Raw genomic sequence first — 20451 nt, 5'->3', positions numbered from 1 at the left:
GACAGGTCTGACAAGAGACGGGAGCCGTGTTCAATGCCCATTTGCTCAGTGACTTCTGCTCTCCAGGCCTCGGTGCCCACCCAAGGACAGTCTTTGTTTCACTCCCTTCTCAGGACTATTTGAAGAGGGGTCGTGAGCCTTTCTAGAAACTCTGTGCTACTGAAGGGGTCCCAAAACCTCATCTGGTTAGCCCTCCTGCTCTTACATGTAGGGAAACTGAGGCTCAGAAAGAGGAAGGGATCCCCCTGCAGCTACAGAAGTGTTAGGGCAGGAAGCACCAGGCCCTGTCCTGGGCACTAACTCAGCACAGCTCCCAAGAGGCCAGTGGAACTGGGGGAGGACGGCTCTTGGGGGAAGGCGAAGGAACCATAGACTCGGAGGCAGCCCGTGGTAAGCCTCAGCCTAACTCGAGGCCCGACGGGACCTCTCCCTTCCCCCACACGAGGACACTGGGATACTTTGCCACACCAGAGCCCCTCTTGGTGGAGCCGGACCTTCCATTTGCCCTCCAGCCCTTCCCCACCCTTCGCCCTGCCCCAGCCTACTGAGCCCCATTGCAGGCTCCCTCCCCTCTGGCTGCTTCTGGCTCAGCCAGTGGAGAATCTGTGCAGGAGGTGGCAGGGAGGGAAGGTCGAGGCAGAGACGGATTTCCTCCCCGCAGTGTCTGGGTGGTGGCCATGGGCTGGCTGTGTCCCTCCTGCTAAGGCCACTGCTCCTGTCTCCGGGGCCTGTCACAGCTCTCCTGGCTTCCAGTCACCTCCCCACCCCACCACCCATCCCTCCAGCCCCGGCATGTAACAGCTCCCCTGCTGCACGTGGACACATTTGCCACCCACATGGATGAGCGCTCCTCCAACAGGATGATTTGAATACACCACCCGCTTGCTCTTGGCACCCTGAACAGCACCCACCTTCCGAGTCCTGGCGGGAAGTGGAGCCCACCTCCCCAGAGGCTCGAAGTGCCCATTCTTTTTTTTATTTACTTTTCAAACTACTTTTCTAAACAATACACCAATTTGATACTTCAACCATAGCATAAACAAGTGCTCAATTCCTTGCTCCCTCAACAGGAAGGGTTACACTTACTTTTTCTTTTTTTTATGATTTTAAAATTTTTTTTGTCTTTTTTTTTTTTTTATATTATATTCCAAAAACATTAGGTCCCCATATACCCTTCACCCCACTCCTCCCCCCATAGCAACAATCTTCTCAATCATCACGAGACATTCATTGCATTTGGTGAATAAATCTCTGAGCACCGCTGCACCTCATGGTCAGTAGTCCACACCATAGCCCACACTCTCCCACAGTCCACCCAGTGGACCATGGGAGGACATACAATGTCCGGTAACTGTCCCTACAGCATCACCCAGGACAACTCCAAGTCCCAAAAACACCTCCACATCTCATCTCTTCCTCCCATTCCCCACAACCAGCAGCCACCATGGCTACTTTCTCCATACCAATGCCACATTTTCTTCAATTACTAATCACAATAGTTCATGAATAGAATATCAGTAAGTCCACTCTCATCCATATTTTATTCCTCCATCCTGTGGACCTTGGAATGGTTGTGTCCACTCCACATCTATATCAAGAGGGGCCTTAGATTCCACATGGATGCTGGATGCAATCCTCCTGCTTTCAGTTGTAGGCACTCTTGGCTCCATGGTGTGGTGGTTGACCTTCTTCAACTCCATGTTAGCTGAGTGGGGTAAGTCCAACAAACCAGAGTGTAGGAGCTGAAGTTTGTTGAGACTCAGGGCATGGTTATCACATGGTCAGTCCAGATTTCAGGTCCCCTGGGTATACATTAAACCCCACCACCAACTACAGTTCTGGTAAAAGTAACAGGAGAGGCTTGTGAAAAAAAGATCACATCTGAGTCCAGCTGCATCACACAGAAACACAAACTCCAAAGAACTGACATGGCACTGAACTCCATCTGCCATGACCATAGAACCTGTGGGTCTCTGTAGCCCTCAGAAGAATCAATGCCCAGGGTTCTATCTACTTTACTGTCTCTGGGACTCTGCTGAGGTGTGCATAAGAGCAACCCCTCTGACAACCTCCCAGCTCTTTTTGGAGACTCATAGCCATATAAACTCATTTGTCCTTTCCATTTCCCCCTTTTATTCAGGTCAAAAAGCATTTTTAACTCCTGGTATTATATGTAGACTGAGATATTCTACTGGTCCGAGTTGACCCTGTTATTCAAGGTCATTTTCTAGTTACACCATCAGCTGGTACTTGGTAGTAATCCCTCGGTGCCAGGGAGGCTCATCCCCACAAGTCATGTCCCACACTGGGGGGAAGGCAACGAATTTACATGCTGAGTTTGACTTCGAGACTGGCCACATTTGAGCAACACGGAGGCCCTCAGGAGGTAATTTTAGGCACGCTACAGCTCTAGGCCTTGTTCTTATTTCAGGTGTTCAGGATCACAAGCATAGTCATTAGTGTCAAGGACTCATTGTTGGACCTTCATTCTTTTTTGGTCATTGCCGTTTCACTCGGGGATTGTTGCTGTTCCTTTAGAGACTGTGATAGAGCTCCCTGGCTAGGAACTCAGCACTCCCTCAGTTGTTGTTTTTCATTGTATCCACTATGAAAATATCCAAACATTTTTATGTACCCTGGATATATGCCCTGGAGAACTCCCTGCCAACCATGTGTCCCTTGTCAATAACATCCCATACCAGTATTCCTCCGCTGCCATTGTTGAACTGCTCTGTGATCCAAAACTTCCTGAAAAGTGAAACCCAATATATTGCCAGGTTCCCTTAATAGTAAATTGGAATATAGCGATGAGTTAAAGGTTATATATAGAATAGATATTAATTTGGAAAAATTATGGTAAAAATAAATTGGGGTATCAAAAAATTTAAAAATGCAAAAGCTTTGTTTTTGATGTTTTGCCTTCCATCACTGCAATAAGTGTTGCCCTGTATGCAAATTGGCAAGACAACTACTTGCGTCTTTTCCTCAGTGTCTATGTCCTTTTCTTTTCTTTTTTCTAATTACTAAGCTTGTCTTCACAAGAGTTTTAGATTACAGTAATTCATAAATACAATATACAGTACCCCCACATATCCAACATAAAACCTTTTCCCTTTCACAGCAATAGTCTTTTTGTATAGTCATACTATATTTACTGGAACTGATGTACAATATTGAGACAATAGTTTTCAAACAAGGTAACATTTGTGTTTACATTGTGGTTTCTATTTTAGACTATACAATTTTCTAAATTTTTAGTTGTCTTATGTTTTACATTATGATTTACATTTTAGCCTATCAGCCCCTATATATTTGTGGTGTAATATTACATGTCTTATGCCCATCCTGGTGTACTCTTGTGAAACACTTCTATTGCCCACACAGTTACATTGGTTCCATCTATTAAATACCTGTTTCCCCCTCCCCTTAGAGCCCACAGTGACAGTCAATCTTCATTGCTTAAAGGGCCATGTTCAGAGATACTTGCAACAGTGTTGAGAGCTTGACATGCTCAACTGCCCTAATGCACTGGGAGCCACCGTTTCTCTTGAGAGATACAGTTTCCTCTATTTGATGGCACAGTCCTCCCCAGGATGTGGGTATACCTTCACTCTCATTATATGGGTCTCTATCCAATGGTATAACCCACTATGGCAAAGTGAGCATTCACATATTCCCTAGGAACCTGTTCTGCATCAGATTATCCCCTTTAAGAATCTTAAACAGGTAACTTCCCTTATTATATTTTTGAAAAGGTTTTCTCAGCATTATACTCTCAACCAAACACCTGACAATCTTCTATGTTAGTATGTTGCCCCACCCTCCCCCCAAATTCTTGGGCAATATTACCCATCCTCCCATCCCTAGCCCCCCTTCAAGCCCACAAAGCCCCATCCAAAGGTAACCCTATGCCCCCATTTTATCCCTTCCTTGTACAAACACTTACCTCCAGCTTATCATAGATTTCACCAATGTAGGTGTCAGTTTACATCCTTCCTCTACCCCCCAGTTTCCTGTAAGCCTATCATCCAGCCTCTAGCTCTCTGAGGCAGCTTGGTTTACTTATTTCATATCATTGAGGTCATGTAGTATTTGTCCTTCAATGCCTGGATTGTCACTCAACATAAGGTTCTCAAGATTCATCCATGCTATCACGTGTGTTTGTAGTGTATTTGTTCTTAAAGCCAAGTAGTAGTCCATTGTATGTATATACCACATTTTATTTATCCATTTTCTGTTGATGGGCTTTTGGGTTGATTCCAACTTTTGGCAATAGTGAACAATGCTGTTATGAACATTGGTGTGCATATATCGGTTCATGTCCTTGTTTTCAGTTCTATTGGGTATATACCCAGCAGTGGAATTGCTGGGTCATATGGCAAATCTATGGTTCGTTTTTTGAGAAACCCCCAAACCGTCCTCCAGAATGGTTGGATCCTTCTGCATTCCCACCAGCAGTGGATGAGTGTTCCCATTCCTCCACATCCTCTCCAGCATTTGTAGTCTTCTGTTTTTTCCATAGCTGCCAATCTTATGGGAGTAAGATGGTATCTCATTGTAGTTTTGATTTGCATTTCCCTGATAGCTAAAAATTTGGGGCATTTTTTCATGTGCTTTTTAGCCATTTGTATTTCTTCTTTGGAGAAGTGTCTGTTTAAATCTTTTTATCATTTTTTAAATGGGTTGTTTGTCTTTTTATTTTCAAGATATAGGAGTTCTTTACATATTCAGGTTATAAGTCTCCTATCCGATATATGGTTACCAAATATTTTCTCCCATTGTGTAGGCTCCCTTTTTACTTTCTTGACAAACTCCTTTGAGGTGCAGAAGGCTTTAATTTTCAGGAGGTCCCATTTATCTATTTGTTCTTTCACTGCTCGTGCTTTTGGTGTGAAGTTCATGAAGCCATTTCCTATTACAAGTCTTGTATATGCTTCCCTACACTGCTTTCCAAAGTCTTTATGGTCTTGGCTCTTATATTTAGGTCTTCGATCCATCTTGAGTTGATTTTTGTATCAGGTGTGAGATGGTAATCCTCTTTCATTCTTTTACATATGGATATCCAGTTCTCCAGGCACCATTTGTTGAATAGGCCATTCTCTCCCAGTTGAGAGGTTTTGGTGGCTTTATCGAATATTATATGACTATATAAATGAGGATCTATATCAGAACTCTCAATTCGGTTCCATTGGTCTGTGTGTCTCTCCTCGTGCCAATACCATGCTGTTTTCACTACTGTAGCTTTGTAGTATGTTTTGAAGTCAGGTAGTGTGATTCCTCCCATTTTCTTTTTCTTTTTCAATATGTCTTTGACTATTCGGGGCCTCTTTCCCTTCCAAATAAATTTCATAGCTAGTTTTTCTAGTTCCTTAAAGAATACTGTGTTGATTTTTATTGGGATTGCATTGAATGTTTAGATCAGTTTTTGGTAGGATAGACAGCTTAATCATATTTAATCTTCCTATCCATGAACACGGAATATTCTTCCATTTATTTAGGTCTTCTTTGATTTCCTTCAACAGTCTTGTGTAGTTCTCTGTGTATAAGTTTTTTACATCCTTAGTTAAATTTATTCCTAGGCATTGGATTTTTTTATTGACTACTGTGAATGGTATTTGTTTCTTGATTTCCTCCTAAGTTTGCTCATTATTGGTGTACAGAAATGCTACTGATTTTTGCGCATTGATCTTATAACCTGCGACTTTACTAAACTCATTTATGAGTTCTAGAAGCTTTGTTGTAGACGTCTCAGGGTTTTCTATGTATAGGATCATGTCATCTGCAAATAATGAAATTTTGACTTCTTCCTTTCCAATTTGAATGCCTTTTATATCTGGTTTTTGCCTCAGTGCTCGAGCAAGTACTTCTTAGACAATGTTAAGTAGAAGAGGTGATAGTGGGCATCCTTGTCTTTTTTCCTGATCTTAGAGGGAAAGATTTTAGGACTTCACCATTGTAACTGATGTTGTCTGTGGGTTTTTCATATATACTCTTTATCATGTTGAGAAAATTTCCTTGTATTCCAATCTTTTGCAGTGTTTTTATCAAGAAAGGGTGCTGTATTTTGTCAAATGCTTTTTCTTCATCTATGGATATAATTATGAGATTTTTCCCCTTCAATCTGTTTATATGGTGCGTTACATTGCTTGATTTTCTTATGTTGAACCATCCTTGCATACCCAGTATGAATCCTACTTGGTCATGGTGTATAATTCATTTAATGTTTTTTTGAATATCGTTAGCAAGTATTTTGTTGAGGATTTTTGCATCTAGGTTCATTAGATAAATTGGTCTGTAATTTCCTTTCTTGTGGTATCTTTGTTTGGCTTTGGTATTAGGGTAATGTTGGCATCATAGAAGGAGTTAGGTAATGCTCCTTCTCTTTTGATTTTTTGGAAGAGTTTCAACAGGAATGGTGTTAGTTCTTTCCAGAATGTTTTAAAATTCACCTGTGAAACCATCTGACCCTGGGCTCTTCTTAGTTGGGAGGTTTTTCATAACTGATTCTATCTCTTTACTTGTGATTGGTTTGTTGAGATCCTCAATATCTTCTCTCGTCAAAATAGGCTGCCTATGTGCTTCTAGGAAATTGTCCATTTCCTCTGAATTGTCATTTTTGTTGGAATATTGTTTTTCAAAGTATCCTCTTATGATAGTTTTTATTTCTGTGGGGTCAGTGGTGATATCTCCTTTCTCATTTCTTATTTTGTGTATTTGCATCTTCTCTCTCTTTTTCTTTGTTAGTCGAGCTAAGGGTTTGTCAATTTTCTTGATCTTCTCAAAGAACCAGCTCTTGGTTTTGTTTATCTTTTCAAGTGCTTTCTTATTTTCTATTTCATTTAGTTCTGCTCTTACCTTTGTTATTTCTTTCTTCCTTCTTTCTATGGGGTTACATTTTTTTTTTTTTTTACTAATTCCTCCAAATGGGCAACTAGTTCTTCAATTTTTACTCTTTCTTCTTTTTTGATGTATGAATTTATGGCTATAAATTTCCCTCTTGGTACTACTTTTGCTTCATCCCATAAGTTTTGGTATGTTGTGCTATCATTTTCATTAGTTTCAAGGTATTTATTAATTTCTTTTGGGATTTTCTCTTTAACCCACTGTTTTTCTAAGAGTGTGCTGTTTAATTTCCATATCCTGATGTGACATCTGGCCCTCTGGCCCTTGCAGATTTCCAACTTCACTCCACTGTGGTCAGAGATATTATTTTGTATGATTTTGATCTTTCTGAATTCATTGAGCCTTTCTTTGTGGCCAAGCATATGGTCTGTCTTGGAGAATGATCCATGTGCACTTGAGAAAAATGTATGTCCTGCTGTATTCAGGTATAATGATCTGTATATGTCTATTAGATCCAGCTCCTCTAATATACTTTTCAAAGTTTTTGTTTCTTTATTCATTCTCTTTTGAGATGTTCTGTCCAAAGTTGATAGTGGTGTATTAAAGTCTCCCATTGTAATTGTGGAAGCATCTATTCTTTCACTTAGTTTTCCCAGTGTTTGCCTCACATATATGGAGGTGCCTTTCTTAGGAGCTTGAATATCTATGATTGTTCATTCTTCCTGACAGATTGTCCCTTTCCTAATATGCAGTATCCTTCTTTGTCTCTCACAATTGTTTTGCATTTAAAGTCTATTTTGTCTGATATTAATATAGCTACTCCTGCCTTTTTTTGGTTATTGTTTGCTTGTAAGATTGTTTTCCAACCATTCACTTTCAACCTCCATGAATCCCTGGGTTTAAGATGTGTTTCTTATAGACAGCATATAGATGGGTCATATTTCCTTATCCAATCTCCCAGTCTGAATCTTTTGATAGGTGAGTTTAATCCATTGACATTCAATGTTATTACTTTCAAGGAATTATTTACGTTAGCCATATTTTGATTGGAGTTGTGTTTGTCATATTTTGTTTGTTTGTTTTTCCTTCTCTTTTTGTCTTTTTTGTTGGTCTTACACTCTCCTCCAACTCTGCCTCTTCTGTTTTTTCCTTTCTTCCTGCAGAACTCCCTTTAGTATTTCTTGAAGGGCAGGGTTCTTGTTGGCATACTCTTTCAATTTCTGTTTATCTGTGAATATTTTGAATGCTCCATCATTTTTGAATGCTAATTTAGATGGGTAGAGTATTCTTGGTTGGAAGTTTTTTACTTTTAGTACCTTGACTATATCATACCACTGCCTTCTTGCCTCCATGGTTTCAGATGAGAAATCACCAATTAATCTTATGGAGCCTCCCTTGTATGTGATGGTTTTCTTTTCTCTTGCTGCTTTTAGAATTTTCTCCTTGTCTTGAGCATTGGATAATTTAACAAGTATATGTCTTAGGATGGGCCTGTTGGGATTTGTGATGTTTGGGGTGTGTTGTGCTTCCTGGACATGTACATTGATTTCTCTCAGTAGATTTGGGGAGTTTTCAGCCATTATTTCCTCCAATACCCCTTCTGTACCCTTCCCCTTCTCTTCTCCTTCTGGGATGCCTATAATACGCATGTTTGTGCATTTTTCATTGTCATTCAGGTCCCTAAGTCCTAGCTAGGTTTTTTGTATCTTTTTATCAATCAGTTCTACTATCTGTTCGATTTCAGATGTACTGTCTTCCACATCGCTAATTCTGTCCTCTGCCTCCCCTAATCTGCTACTCTTTGCTGAGAGTGTATTTTTGATTTCTTGAACTGCGGTGTTCATCACCATCATATCTGTTATCTTTTTGCGTATGTCTGCAATTTCCTCTCCAAGTGATTTCTTCATAGTGTTAATCTCTTCCTTTACTTCATTAAGTTGGTCTCTAATATATGTTTTGGGATCTTTAATTACTTGTCCGATGTTCTGCTCCCCTTCCTGGTTTTCAGTTTGTTCATTGGATTCAGCCATGTTTTCCTGATTATTGGTTTGGTTTGTAGTTTTTTGTTTCTGTCTGGTCATCATTTTGTCTTGATGGGTTTAATCAGTTCCTTAGCTTTTTTGTCTAGTCTTGGGGATTAATTAGTTGTTGTTCTTGCATAAGTGTTAGGTCTTCTCTTTATCACTTTGTTCTTCTTACTCTATTCTCTTGTTGCTGGCTAAGTTCATTTTGAAGGAAAATATTAGGGCCAGGGGAAGCAAAATGAGTAAGAAAAGCAAATGTGTAAAGTAATATTGGTAATAAATGTTAACAGAGCAACAATGTGAGATCTGGGAGAATGGATATTAGACTCATGTAAGTTGTATAGAGTTATAGCAGTAAGTAGAGTACCTATAATGAGACAGTCAACTGAATATGGGGAGGAATATAGTATGAATTAGAAAGCCAGTGTTTTCATGAGAGAGGGAAAGAGCAAAGAAAAACAATAATATCAAGAGTGGATGAAAGACAGAAAACAGAACAAAGGTATTAGAAATTAAAAGTCAGACAATTTGGAGGCCAAAGAAAGGGAGGTAGAATGTGAGAGAGACAGTGGATGATGAAGGATAGTAAGATGTGGGGGAACAGGGATAATGTAGGTGGTCAAAATCAATTCACACAGACAATAGGAAATGGAGGATGAGGAAACACAGCAAACGTGAAGTGCTCCCTGCAGCACCTATTATATAAATAAAATAAAATAAGTAGAAAAGGAGAGAAAAGAAAAAGAGAGAGAAGAAGAAAAGGGGGTGGGCAAAGAAAAGAGAGGGAAACAAGCAAGAGAAAGAAAAGGAGAAGAAAAACTAATTAAATGAAAAAGGACCTTGAGGCATAAAATGGGAGAAAAGATCAGGATATAATGCAATATTAGCATCCAAGACCAAAAAAAAAGAAAGGAAAAAAAAAATGCAAACGCCGAGGGCTAGGATAATCAAGGACCTCAGGTGCACCTCAGGGCATGGTGGATTCAGGGATGGGAAGTCTGTGATATTGCAGACTCAAGGTGTGTGAGTGTCTCGAGCATGGGCCACCAGGGTTTAGGGGACACAGACCTGGGAACCACGCATCCAGTTAACAGGGGGTCTGGGAGCACCGTAACGCAACACAGCCTTCAGGGATCCCCGCAGCTGGGTGCCAGCTCTAGGGTATGGGGTCCTGCCTACAAACTCTGACTTCTGTGTCAGAAACCCAAAATTCCACATCTCACAAGAATCTCTTCTGTCACTGTCTCACCAACTCAACATCTAGACACCTCCTGCCCTGCAAGTTCCCGAAACAGCCTGTTTAGGGCACCGCTGCACTTCAAATAGTTCAGGGACCGCCACTGACAGGCTGGCAGCCCGAGGTAGAAGGGTTCCATCGACCTCTGACCTCCGTGTCAGAAACCAAAAGTTCCACCTCTTGCAAGAATCTCTTCTGTCACTGTCTGACCAAATCATCATCCAGTCTCCTCCTGCCCTGGAAGCCCCCAAAGCAGCCCGCTCAGGCTTTGGGGACCCCCCACAGGACAAAGATCCCAGGGATTGCGGTGGCCCGGCTGCCAGCCCTAGGGGGAGGGGCTCCAGCCAGAACCTCTGACCTCTGAGGCAGAAACCCAAAATTCCACCTCTCACAAGAATCTCCTCCATCACTGTCTCACCAAATCGACTTCCAGACACCTCCCACCCTGCAGGCCCATGAAACAGCCCACTCAGAGCTTGGGAACTCCCCAGCACAGCAAAGTCTCCAGGAATTGCCGCCGCCGGGCCGCCAGCCCCAGGGAGAAGGGACCTGTGCACGACCCCGACCTCCATGAAAGAGACCCAAAATTCTACCTCTTACAAGAATCTCTCTGTCACTGTCCCACCAAATCAATGTACAGACACCTCCTGCCCTGCAAACACCCGAAACAGCCCGGTCCAGCAGGATTCCAACCCTATTTAGCCGCTTCTTTGCAGGAGAGATTATAAGGTGCACTCACTCAGACACCATCTTGCCCGGTAGATCAGTGCCCGATTCTTGCTTCGCCAACCTCCCCTGTAACTAGGAAAGGCCCCACCCCAGGCCTGGGGACCCTTGAGGACCAGGCCCTGAGACAAGTGATTGCAGTGGGAGGTGATCCAGGAAACACCAGGTGGCGTCCTTGGGGTGAAAGAGCTCAGAGGTGCAGCTCCCAGGGCTCTCCACAAAGATCAGGCCCCAGCTGCCCACAGTGATGACCTGTTTTGTTTTGTTTTTTGTAATTTTAAACTTTTTGTTTTGAAATACTTTCAGACTTTCAGGACAGTTACAAAATAATACAAACCCTACAGAGAACTCCAATATACTTCTACCCTCTAGATACCCAGATCCACCAATTTGAGTCGGGAGGTCATCAGAGAGGTCGCACTTATGCACTTCTCAGCAGGATCTCAGAGACAGCCAAAGTAGATCCAACCCCAGGTAGTGGTGCCCCTGAAGGCCACGGAGACACCCAGGTCCTACAGTCATGGCAGATGGCTCCGGAGTTCTGTGTCTTGTTGGTGGGACCTACTTTGGAATTTGTGCTCCTGACTGTGATGGAGTTGCTCTCAGATTGACATCTCTACACACACCTCTTCTCTCACTTCTATTGAACCTGTGGTTGGTATTGGGGTACTGGGGTTTGGTGTATGCCCAGGAGACTTGAATCTCTGGGCTGTCCATTGCCAGCTGTGCCCTGAACTCAGCAGTATTACAGCACCTATTCCCCAGTTCGTTGGGCTTACCCAGGTCAGCTGACAGGGAGCTGAGGATGGACAACCACCACACCAGGGAACCGAGAGTGTGGCCATGGGAGGTTGAAGCCCCCTCTCAATTAGAGGTGCAGTGGGCATCACTATCTCAGGGTCCTCAGAATGGCAGAATAAAACATGGACTAGAATGGACGTACTGGTATTCTACTACAGAATTATTGTGACTCTAGCAATGGAAGAAATTATATCGTTGATGTGGAGACAGTGGCCACCGCTGTTGCTGAGGGAAAACAAGGTGTGATATGAAGCCATTTTCCATACTTGGAGTTGTCCTGAATGATATCACAGGGACAGATGCAGGATATCATATATTCTGCCATAACCCACTGAATGGACTGGGAGAGAGTATAAACTACAATGTAAACTATAATCCATCCTGTGTACCAGTCGTCCAAAATGTATTCATCAAATGCAATGGATGTGCCACACTAATGAAAGAAGTTTTTATGTGGGAAATGTAGGGGTTGTGGGTAGTGGGGTACATGGGAACCTCTTCTTTTTTATTTATTTATTTTTTATTTCTTTCTTTCCCTCCCCCTGCCCCTCAGTTGTCTACTCTCTGTGTCCATTTGCTGTGTGTTCTTCTGTGTCAGCTCACATTCTTGTCAGCGGCACTAGGAACCTGTGTCTCTTTTTGCTGCATCATCTCGCTGCGTCAGCTCTCCGTGTGTGCGGCACCACTGCTGGGCAGGCTGCACCTTTTTCTCACAGGGATGATCTCCTTGAGGTGCGCACTACTTGAGCATGGGGCTACCCTATGTGGGGGGCACCCCTGCGTGGCACAGCTTTCCTTGCAGTAGGCCAACTTGCCACTCGTGTCAGGAAGCCCTGGGTTTGAACCCTGAACCTCCCATATCGTAGGTGGACACTCTATCCATTGAGCCAAATCCATTTCCCCATGCTATATTTTTTAATGTAACATTTTGTGTGGTCTATGAATCTTTTAAAAATAATAAAAAATATTTTTAAAAAATACAAAATCTTTAGATTACATAACTGTTACCTCATAACTGATACAGGATCCCCATATACCCCACCCTACCCCTCCCCCACTCTCCCCCATTAACATTTTCATTAGTGTGCTACATTTGTTACAATTGATGAACGCATACTGAAGCATTGCTACTAACCAGGGTTTATAGCTTATATTATGGTTTATACTTTGTGCCACCCAATTTTAAAGATTTTGACAAAATGTATAACGGCCATATTCGTCATTGCAATGTCTTGCAAAACAATTTCAATGGCCCAGAAATGCCCCATATTACACCCATTCTTCCCTCTCTCTCCCCTTAGAACCTCTGGTGACCACTACCTTTATATCAATGCTACAAGTTCTTCCATTACTCGGATAATAATGAGTCTACTTTATCCATAGTGGCATTCCCCCCTTACGTTTGTTCACCCCTCACTCTTGAGGATTTGGGGATGGTGACGCCCACTCTGCTTCCAGTTGAGAGAGCTCTTAGATCCCATGGGGCAGATGGGTGGAACTGTCTTGCTTGCAGTTATAGATACTGTTTTTAAGGATGGGCATTGCCCATCATCAGCCTTTTGTTAGTTGTCCTGGGCAAGTCCAATGAACTAGAGAATAGGTGTTGGCTGCAACTCTGCTGAGATTCAGGGCTCAACCAGCATGGGAACAGTAGGAAGATTTAAGTCTCTGGAACATATATTTAATGGTTATAGTGCTAATTATAGGTTCAAATAAAAGGGCCTAAGAGCCAAGCACAGGAAAATTATAGATGAATCTAACTCCTATACATTGGGTGTATAGGATATGATATATTCCAAAGTGAGGACCACTGACAGGGTGTCGAATTCCTGAAATTGTCTGCCCTGCCTATAGTGTCCAGGTGTCTCTAGAGCCCTCAGGAGGTCCTCTGCTTGAGGCCCTGTTCACTGTGGCACTCAGTGAGATCCTGCCGAGACGTGCATAAGCATAACCTCTGGAATGACCTCCTGACTCACTTTGAAATCTCTGGGCCATAAACACTCATTTGTACTTAATATTTCCCCCTTTTGGTCAAGGTCTTTTTCCAAATGAACCAGATTCCCCAATTTTAACATTTTGCCACATTTGCCATATAATTCTGTCTACCCATCTATCTGTCTATTCAATCAATCCATCTCCTGAACACTTAAGTGTATGTTGTACACATCGTACTTCTTGAACACCTAATACTTCCATGTACATTTCCTAAGAACAAGGATATCCACTTATGTAACTGCCTTAAGTGCAGTTATCAAGTTCAAGAAATTTAGCATGGATAGCAATAAAGTTTAAAGTCTATATTTCTTTTTTTTTTTTTCATATATCCCATTAAGTCCTTTTGAACCTTCTCTCTTCCCTAACAGATCCTTTCCAGGATCATGCATTGCCTTTCATTGCCATTGTCTCTTTACTTGTCTCTTTTTTTTTTTAATTGGGGGAACATTTATGTAAAATGAATTTTCCCTTCTCCAGTCCTCCCAGCATACCACTGAGTGTGTTTGATCTCATTCACTATGTTGTTCTACCTTCACATCTTTCTCCTACTAAAACTTTCCTATCCCCCCAAAAAGAAACCACACATTCATTTTGCATTAATTCCCCATTCCCGCTCCCCCCACCACACACATATACAAGCCTGTACTCTAATTTCTGTCTCTATCAGCTTGCATGTTTTCCTTATTTTCTTTGTATAATTTAACATCCTAAATCCCTAACAGTCTTGTTTGCTTTGCTAGCAACTTAACTTCAATAGTCTATGCAAACTACATTCCTATACCTCTTTTCTCCTCCAACCACTCTTACATATTTCTTATCATAAATTACTTGTTTGTACACTTTATATATTATGAGTCCAAATTCACTGTTTTCTCTCATATTTTGAGAGTTTGCTTTTTAGATCCATACAAAGTAAAAAGTGGAGTTACAAACCAAATATACAATAATACTGGCATTTTCCTGTCATTACCCTCACCAGAGATCTTTATTTCTTCAAGCTCCTTCATGTGGCTTTGCTCTGTTTTACACTGTTCTTTCCTTTTCAACCTGCAGAGCTCTCTTTGGCATCTCCTATAGAGCCAGTCTAGTGGTAACAAAGTTTCTCTGCTTTTGTTTATGTGGGAATGTCTTAATCTCCCTTTCCGTTTTGAAAGACAACTTTGCCCGATACACAATTCTCAGCTGACAGTTTCTTGCTTTCAGTATTTTAAATATGTCCTCCCACTGCTTTCTTGCCTCTGTGGTTTCCAATAAGAAATTGACACTTAAACTTATGGAGGCATTCTTGTAAATGACATGTTCCTTCTCTCTGAGCTTTCAGAGTTCTATATCTTTGGCATTTGGCAGTCTGATTATAATATGCCACAGTGTGGGTCTATTTGGGTTTGTACTGTTTGGAGTGTGTTCAGCAGCTTAGATATGCACATTCATGTCTTTCATTAAATTTGGGGATTTCTCAGCCATTATTTCTTTGGATATTCTCTCTGCCCCTTTCTCCCTTCCTTAGCCTTTTGAGACTCCCATAATGAGTATATTGGAAACTGTGATGCTGTCCCACAGAATCCTCAGGTCCTGTTCACTTCTCTTCACTCTTTTTCCTTCTGCTTCTCATACGGGATGATCTTATTGTCTTATCTTCAAGTTCCAATTTCCTGTTGAACCCCATCTAGGGAATTTTTAATTTCTTTTACTGTTGTCTTCAGCTTTGGTTCTTTTTCATAATTTCCATCTTTCTATTGATATTCTTTTTTTTTTTTTTTTTGCCATAAACATGGACAATGATCTGATTTATTTTTTTTCCTAGCCCTTTTTTTTTTATTGACTTTGTAATAGTATTACATTAAAAAAATATATATATGAGGTCCCATTCAACCCCACCACCCCCACCCCACCTCTCCCCACCCCAGCAACACTCATTCCCATCATCATGACACATCTATTGCATTTGGTTAGTACATCTTTGGGCACCTCTGCACCTCATGGTCAATGGTCCACATCATGGCCCATACTCTCCGCCATTCCATCCAGTGGGCCCTGTGAGGATTTACAATGTCCGGTGATTGCCCCTGAAGCACCATCCAGGGCAGCTCCATGTCCCAAAGACGCCTCCCCCTCTCATCTCTTCCTGCCCTTCCCCATACCCATCAGCCACCATGTCCACTTTTCCCAATCCAATGCCACCTTTTCTATGTGGACATTGGATTGGTTGTGTCCATTGCACCTCTATGTCAAGAGGAGGCTCAGATTCCACATGGATGCTGGATGCAATCCTCCCACTTTCAGTTGTAATCACTCTAGGCTCCATGGTGTGGTGGTTGTCCTTCTTTAACTCCATCTTAGCTGAGTGTGGTGAGTCCAATGAATCAGATTGTAGGTGCTGGAGTCTGTTGAGGCTCAGGACCTGGCTATCACATTGTCAGTCCAGAGATTCAAATCCCCTAAATATATCTTAAACCCCAACACTAACTGCACCTCCAGCACATTAGCATGAAAGTCTTATGAAGAGAGATCCCATCTGAGTCCAGATTCATCACACATAAACACCATTTCCAAAGATATTGATATTCTCTTTGTGTTTCTTCATCATTTTCTTGATTTCCTTTATGTTCATGTTTCCTTTGAACTCTTAGAGCATATTTAGGACATTTTTTTTTTTTTCTGATGTGCCAGGGTCTGGGGAATGGACTTGCAACCTCATATGTGGGAAAATGGCACTCAACCTCTGAGTCACATTTGTTCGCCTGAGTTGGTTTTCTCATTTGTTTTGCTTGTTGTTTCTTTGTTTTGTTTTTGTTTTTGTTTTTTGCTTTTTTAAGAAGCACTGGGAAGTGAACCCAGGAACTTTCATGTGGGAAGCAGGCACTCAATCACTTGAACAACATCTACTTCCCTACAACCACTTTTAATTTTAAATCCGCCCCACTTGCGGATTTTGCTTGCTGCTCTCTGTCCACTTGCTGCATGCTCTCCTGTGTTTCTGTTTGTCTCCCTTTTTGTTGTGTCACCTTGCTGAGTTGGCACTTCACAACACTTGTGAGCTTGTGGCTCGCCATGGAGTGCGGGAGAGTCTGCCTTCACAGGGAGGACCTGGGACGTCAACTCAGGGCCTCCCATACAGTAGTCGGGAGCCCAACTGATTGAGCCATGGCCGCTTACCCCTAGGACCACTTTTTAAAAGTCTTATTCTGGAATATCCCAGATCTGATCCTAGTCAAGGATAGTCTCTAATGGTTTAATCTCCTTTGCCTGGACCATTATTTCTGATTCTTTGTGTGTTTCATGATCTTTTGTTGAAACCTGGATATTTTGATATTTTAATGTGTTATCACTGGAATTGAGACTCTTTTTCTTAAGCTTGTATCCAGCTAGTGTTATACAGAACTTTCCTTGAATGGCAGGAGGAGCTAAGAAAAAAAAAGAAAAAAAAGAAAACACCTTTCCCAGTCTTTGCAGATTGAGCTGTGGGAGAGCACTCCTTCAGGGCTAATCCATACAGTGAGTTTAGAGAATAGCTGCTGACCAAGGTGTCAGGGCCTCCCTAGTTCTTTCTGCACATGTGTCTTCTCTTGGGTATATGCTTTTGGCCCTAGGAATCCTGACCCTACCCCATTTATATGATTCCAAGGGTCTCCTTTTCTTAGGAAACAGTTTCCTCACAGTCCTGAGCACTGCACTCTAAGTCCGACAACCAGCAATCCTTTTCCCCAGGCGGCCACTTGACTGCTTTTCCACAGCATTCTGTAGGAGGGCTCAGTGAGCTGCTCATACATGGAGGGTGAGTTCTGAGATGGCAAATACCTCAGGCCACCAGCATGCAGATTGGGCAAGACACACAAGCTCCCACTATGTGCACGAGGCCTCTAGCACTTCCTCCTAACCAGGACCAGGCATCCACACTGGGAACACAATAAGAGATATGGGAGGAGCCAGGCCGGTGCCAGGGGATCCTACTGCTTGTAACTGGCCTTTTTCTTGATTCAGCACTCGCTTTGTTGCTACAGCCCTTTAACTGTTTTTCTGGAGCTTTAAGAAATATGCTTCTGCCAGATCTGCCTGGGTGTTTAAAACTTCTGAATTCTGAAGCATCTCACTCCACCATCTTGATCAGGCCAGGGTCCCACACAGGCATTTTTGGCTGCCTCCCTTCCCTGTCTCACTTCCACACTTCCCTGCTGGTATTTTCTGGTATCATCTCCCTCATAAACTACTTATAGATCCTTATTTTGGGGTCTGCCTCTAGAGAAGCCCAGGTAAGACATACACACCTGATCATGTCATTGTCTTGCTTAAAATTCTTCATCAGTTCTTTGCAGCCTTTGGGATAAAGTGCAATCTCCCTAGTCTCACCCACATGGCTGTACATGTTTACCTCTCTCAACTCTGCCCCCATCTCACTAAGCCCTAGCTCTCTGCACTTCCTGGGTGCTCTATTGGCCATGCTTTCTCCCTCTGACCTTTCACACGTTACTCTTTCTGGAACAATTTTCTCCTCCACCCTAAGTTCTCCTCAGCCTTCAGCTTTCAGCTTCAGAGGTGACTTCCTCCAGGAAGACTTCCCCAGCTGCCAGGTCTAAATTATTCATCTACACACACACACACACACACACACAAACACATTCCCCAGTACTTCCCCATGACAGTGCTGTGAAGTCAGGGGCCATTTCTACCTTATTCATGGTTGAATCAACTAGTCCATCCCTAGGCATAAATTTGATAAGGAATGAACCAAATCAAGGCTATACGCCCATCAAAACCATATTAAACTGCTACCTCTTCCATGGAGATTTGCCAGTCACACTTGATAGCAGATGGCAATCCCTAACAATGTGTGACTTCCTCCGTTGTAGCATTTGTCACTTTTTTTTTTAAGGATGTACCAGGAATTGAGCCCTGGACCTCCTACATGGGAAGTACATGCTCAACCACTGAGCCATATCCGCTCCCCATGTCACTCTTAAGGTGACACAGGCATTTGCTCATCTCCTCCCTTGAGTCCATTGGAAAATAGGTTCAGTATTGTCCATATCTTGCTAAATTGCACAGAATTGGTGCTCAAATTTGTGCAAATGAATTAAAATCTGTTCTTTTCTCCCCTTGAAGTTCTCCCCTGGTACACATTCCCCCCCGCCACCCTGATTTCAGGCGGGCTGTTCAGGCCCTGCCCCCCCACTTCAACACCTCCACCAAGCCCCACTATGTCCAGCTCATCTCCAGCTACAGCACCCACTTCACCCAGGCCGTGCATCTGGGGGGCCGGGCGTGGACCGTCACTGCTCTTCACACCTGCCAGCTGGCCCTGGATGGGCTCACGGCCGACGAAGTGGGCGACTGCCTGGCCGTCGAGGCAGCGCTCAGCATAGGAGGTCATGCCAGCTCCTCGGCACAGTACAAGCACTGCCAGGAGAAGAAGAAGCAGCACAAGATGACAACCACCTTCCACCAGGCCTACTGGGAACGCTACTCTGAAGTGGTGGGCGGCGGGCTCGCCTCCATGCACAACCTGCTGTTCGGGAGCCAGGCAGGGCGCAAGCAGTTCTCGGCCTGGGTCAGCTCGCTGCAGGACAGCCCCGGCCTGGTGGACTACAGCCTGCAGCCTCTGCACCTGCTCCTGGACAGCCAGGACCCGCGGCAGGAGGCGCTGAGGTGGGCCGTGAGCAAGTATGTGACGGACAGGGAATGCTCGAGGGACTGCAGCCGGCCCTGTCCTGAGGGTGCAGGTCTGGGACATGGACTCTGGCTGAGACGATGACCTCCTCAGCACCTGTGACAGAAAGCTTACGGCCCAGAACTCGGAGGTTAAAGACACCTGTTTCCTCAGTCATGGGGTTCTGGCATTCACATACAAGGTGACGTGCACCCCACACCTGAGAGGGGCCAAGTGCCTACAGTACATCCCCAGGGAGCATTGGGGAGCCCCCGGGGAACAGCAGTGGGGCCGTGTGACAGCGGCCGGAGGCCGTGCTGCCTGGCCCAGAAGCCTGGCCCCTGGCTTCTCCAAGAGCCCCGGGGATGTCTGGGTTCCTGGGAAGCTGGAAGCAGGGCACCAGGCTGCTCCCAGATGCCAGGTCCTGGGCAGGCCACCTGGCTGTAGGTGCTGACGAAAGTTGTTACAGGGCAGACCAAGGGCCCTGGGAAGCGGAGGGGACAGGAATGGGACCTCCCCCACTTTTCATTCCACCAGGTGCTATCTGCAAATGCACCTTGCTCAGAAATCCTGGCTGTGAAATGAATGCATAATTTTTACAACATTCTTAACTGGACTCTCCAATACCAGGTGCACAGAGTTGTTGGGCTCTGGGAGTGAGGACGGCAGCTGTCACTGTGGAGCTTTGCACCCTGGACTTTGGGCAGCTCTCTGGCCCTGCTTGGCCTGCACTGAGCCCCTCGCTGCCCGAGGCATGGAGCGGCTCCAGGGAACTGCTCAAACCCACTTACTGTCCTTCTGTCCTTCCACCTCATCCTGGATTGGGAACCACACAGGTTTGCGTCAGCCTCCCTGCCCCTGCCTCCCCATCCCCGTCTCCCCTAGGTCCTAATAAGCCTCCCCAGTGGGTCCTTTTCTGGATATGGGATTATCCAGATTTTCTACTTCCTTTCACGTCAGTTTTGATAAGTTATTGTTTTTAGAAAATTTATTGTTTCCATGTAAACTATTAGATTTATTGATATAAAATTGTTCAAAATATTTTCTTTTGATTTTTGTTGACATTGATAATGTACGCCTTCTCGTTTTTCTTTATCTGCCTTCCTAAAAGTTAAAAAATTTTATTCATTTCGAAAACAATTTATGGGTTTATGGATTTTCTGAATTATATATTTGTTTAC

The 20451-nt window shown here is 43.5% G+C and overlaps 1 protein-coding gene across 1 annotated transcript; it reads left to right on the top strand.

Annotated features, from left to right (window-relative positions):
* The first annotated feature begins 16677 nt into the window (after positions 1 to 16677).
* On the top strand, positions 16678 to 19375 carry LOC101433104 (perforin-1-like). The gene is made up of 2 exons (XM_012529819.1): positions 16678 to 16682; positions 18727 to 19375. The coding sequence occupies exons 1-2, from the start codon at positions 16678 to 16680 to the stop codon at positions 19373 to 19375; spliced, it is 654 nt and encodes a 217-aa protein (XP_012385273.1).
* Positions 19376 to 20451: the final 1076 nt, after the last annotated feature.

This window comes from Dasypus novemcinctus, chromosome 6 (assembly GCF_030445035.2).
Source record: "Dasypus novemcinctus isolate mDasNov1 chromosome 6, mDasNov1.1.hap2, whole genome shotgun sequence".
Classification (NCBI taxonomy): Eukaryota; Metazoa; Chordata; class Mammalia; order Cingulata; family Dasypodidae; genus Dasypus; species Dasypus novemcinctus.
Note: the sequence above shows the minus strand (reverse complement) of the source record. Positions and strands in the feature narration are given on the sequence as shown.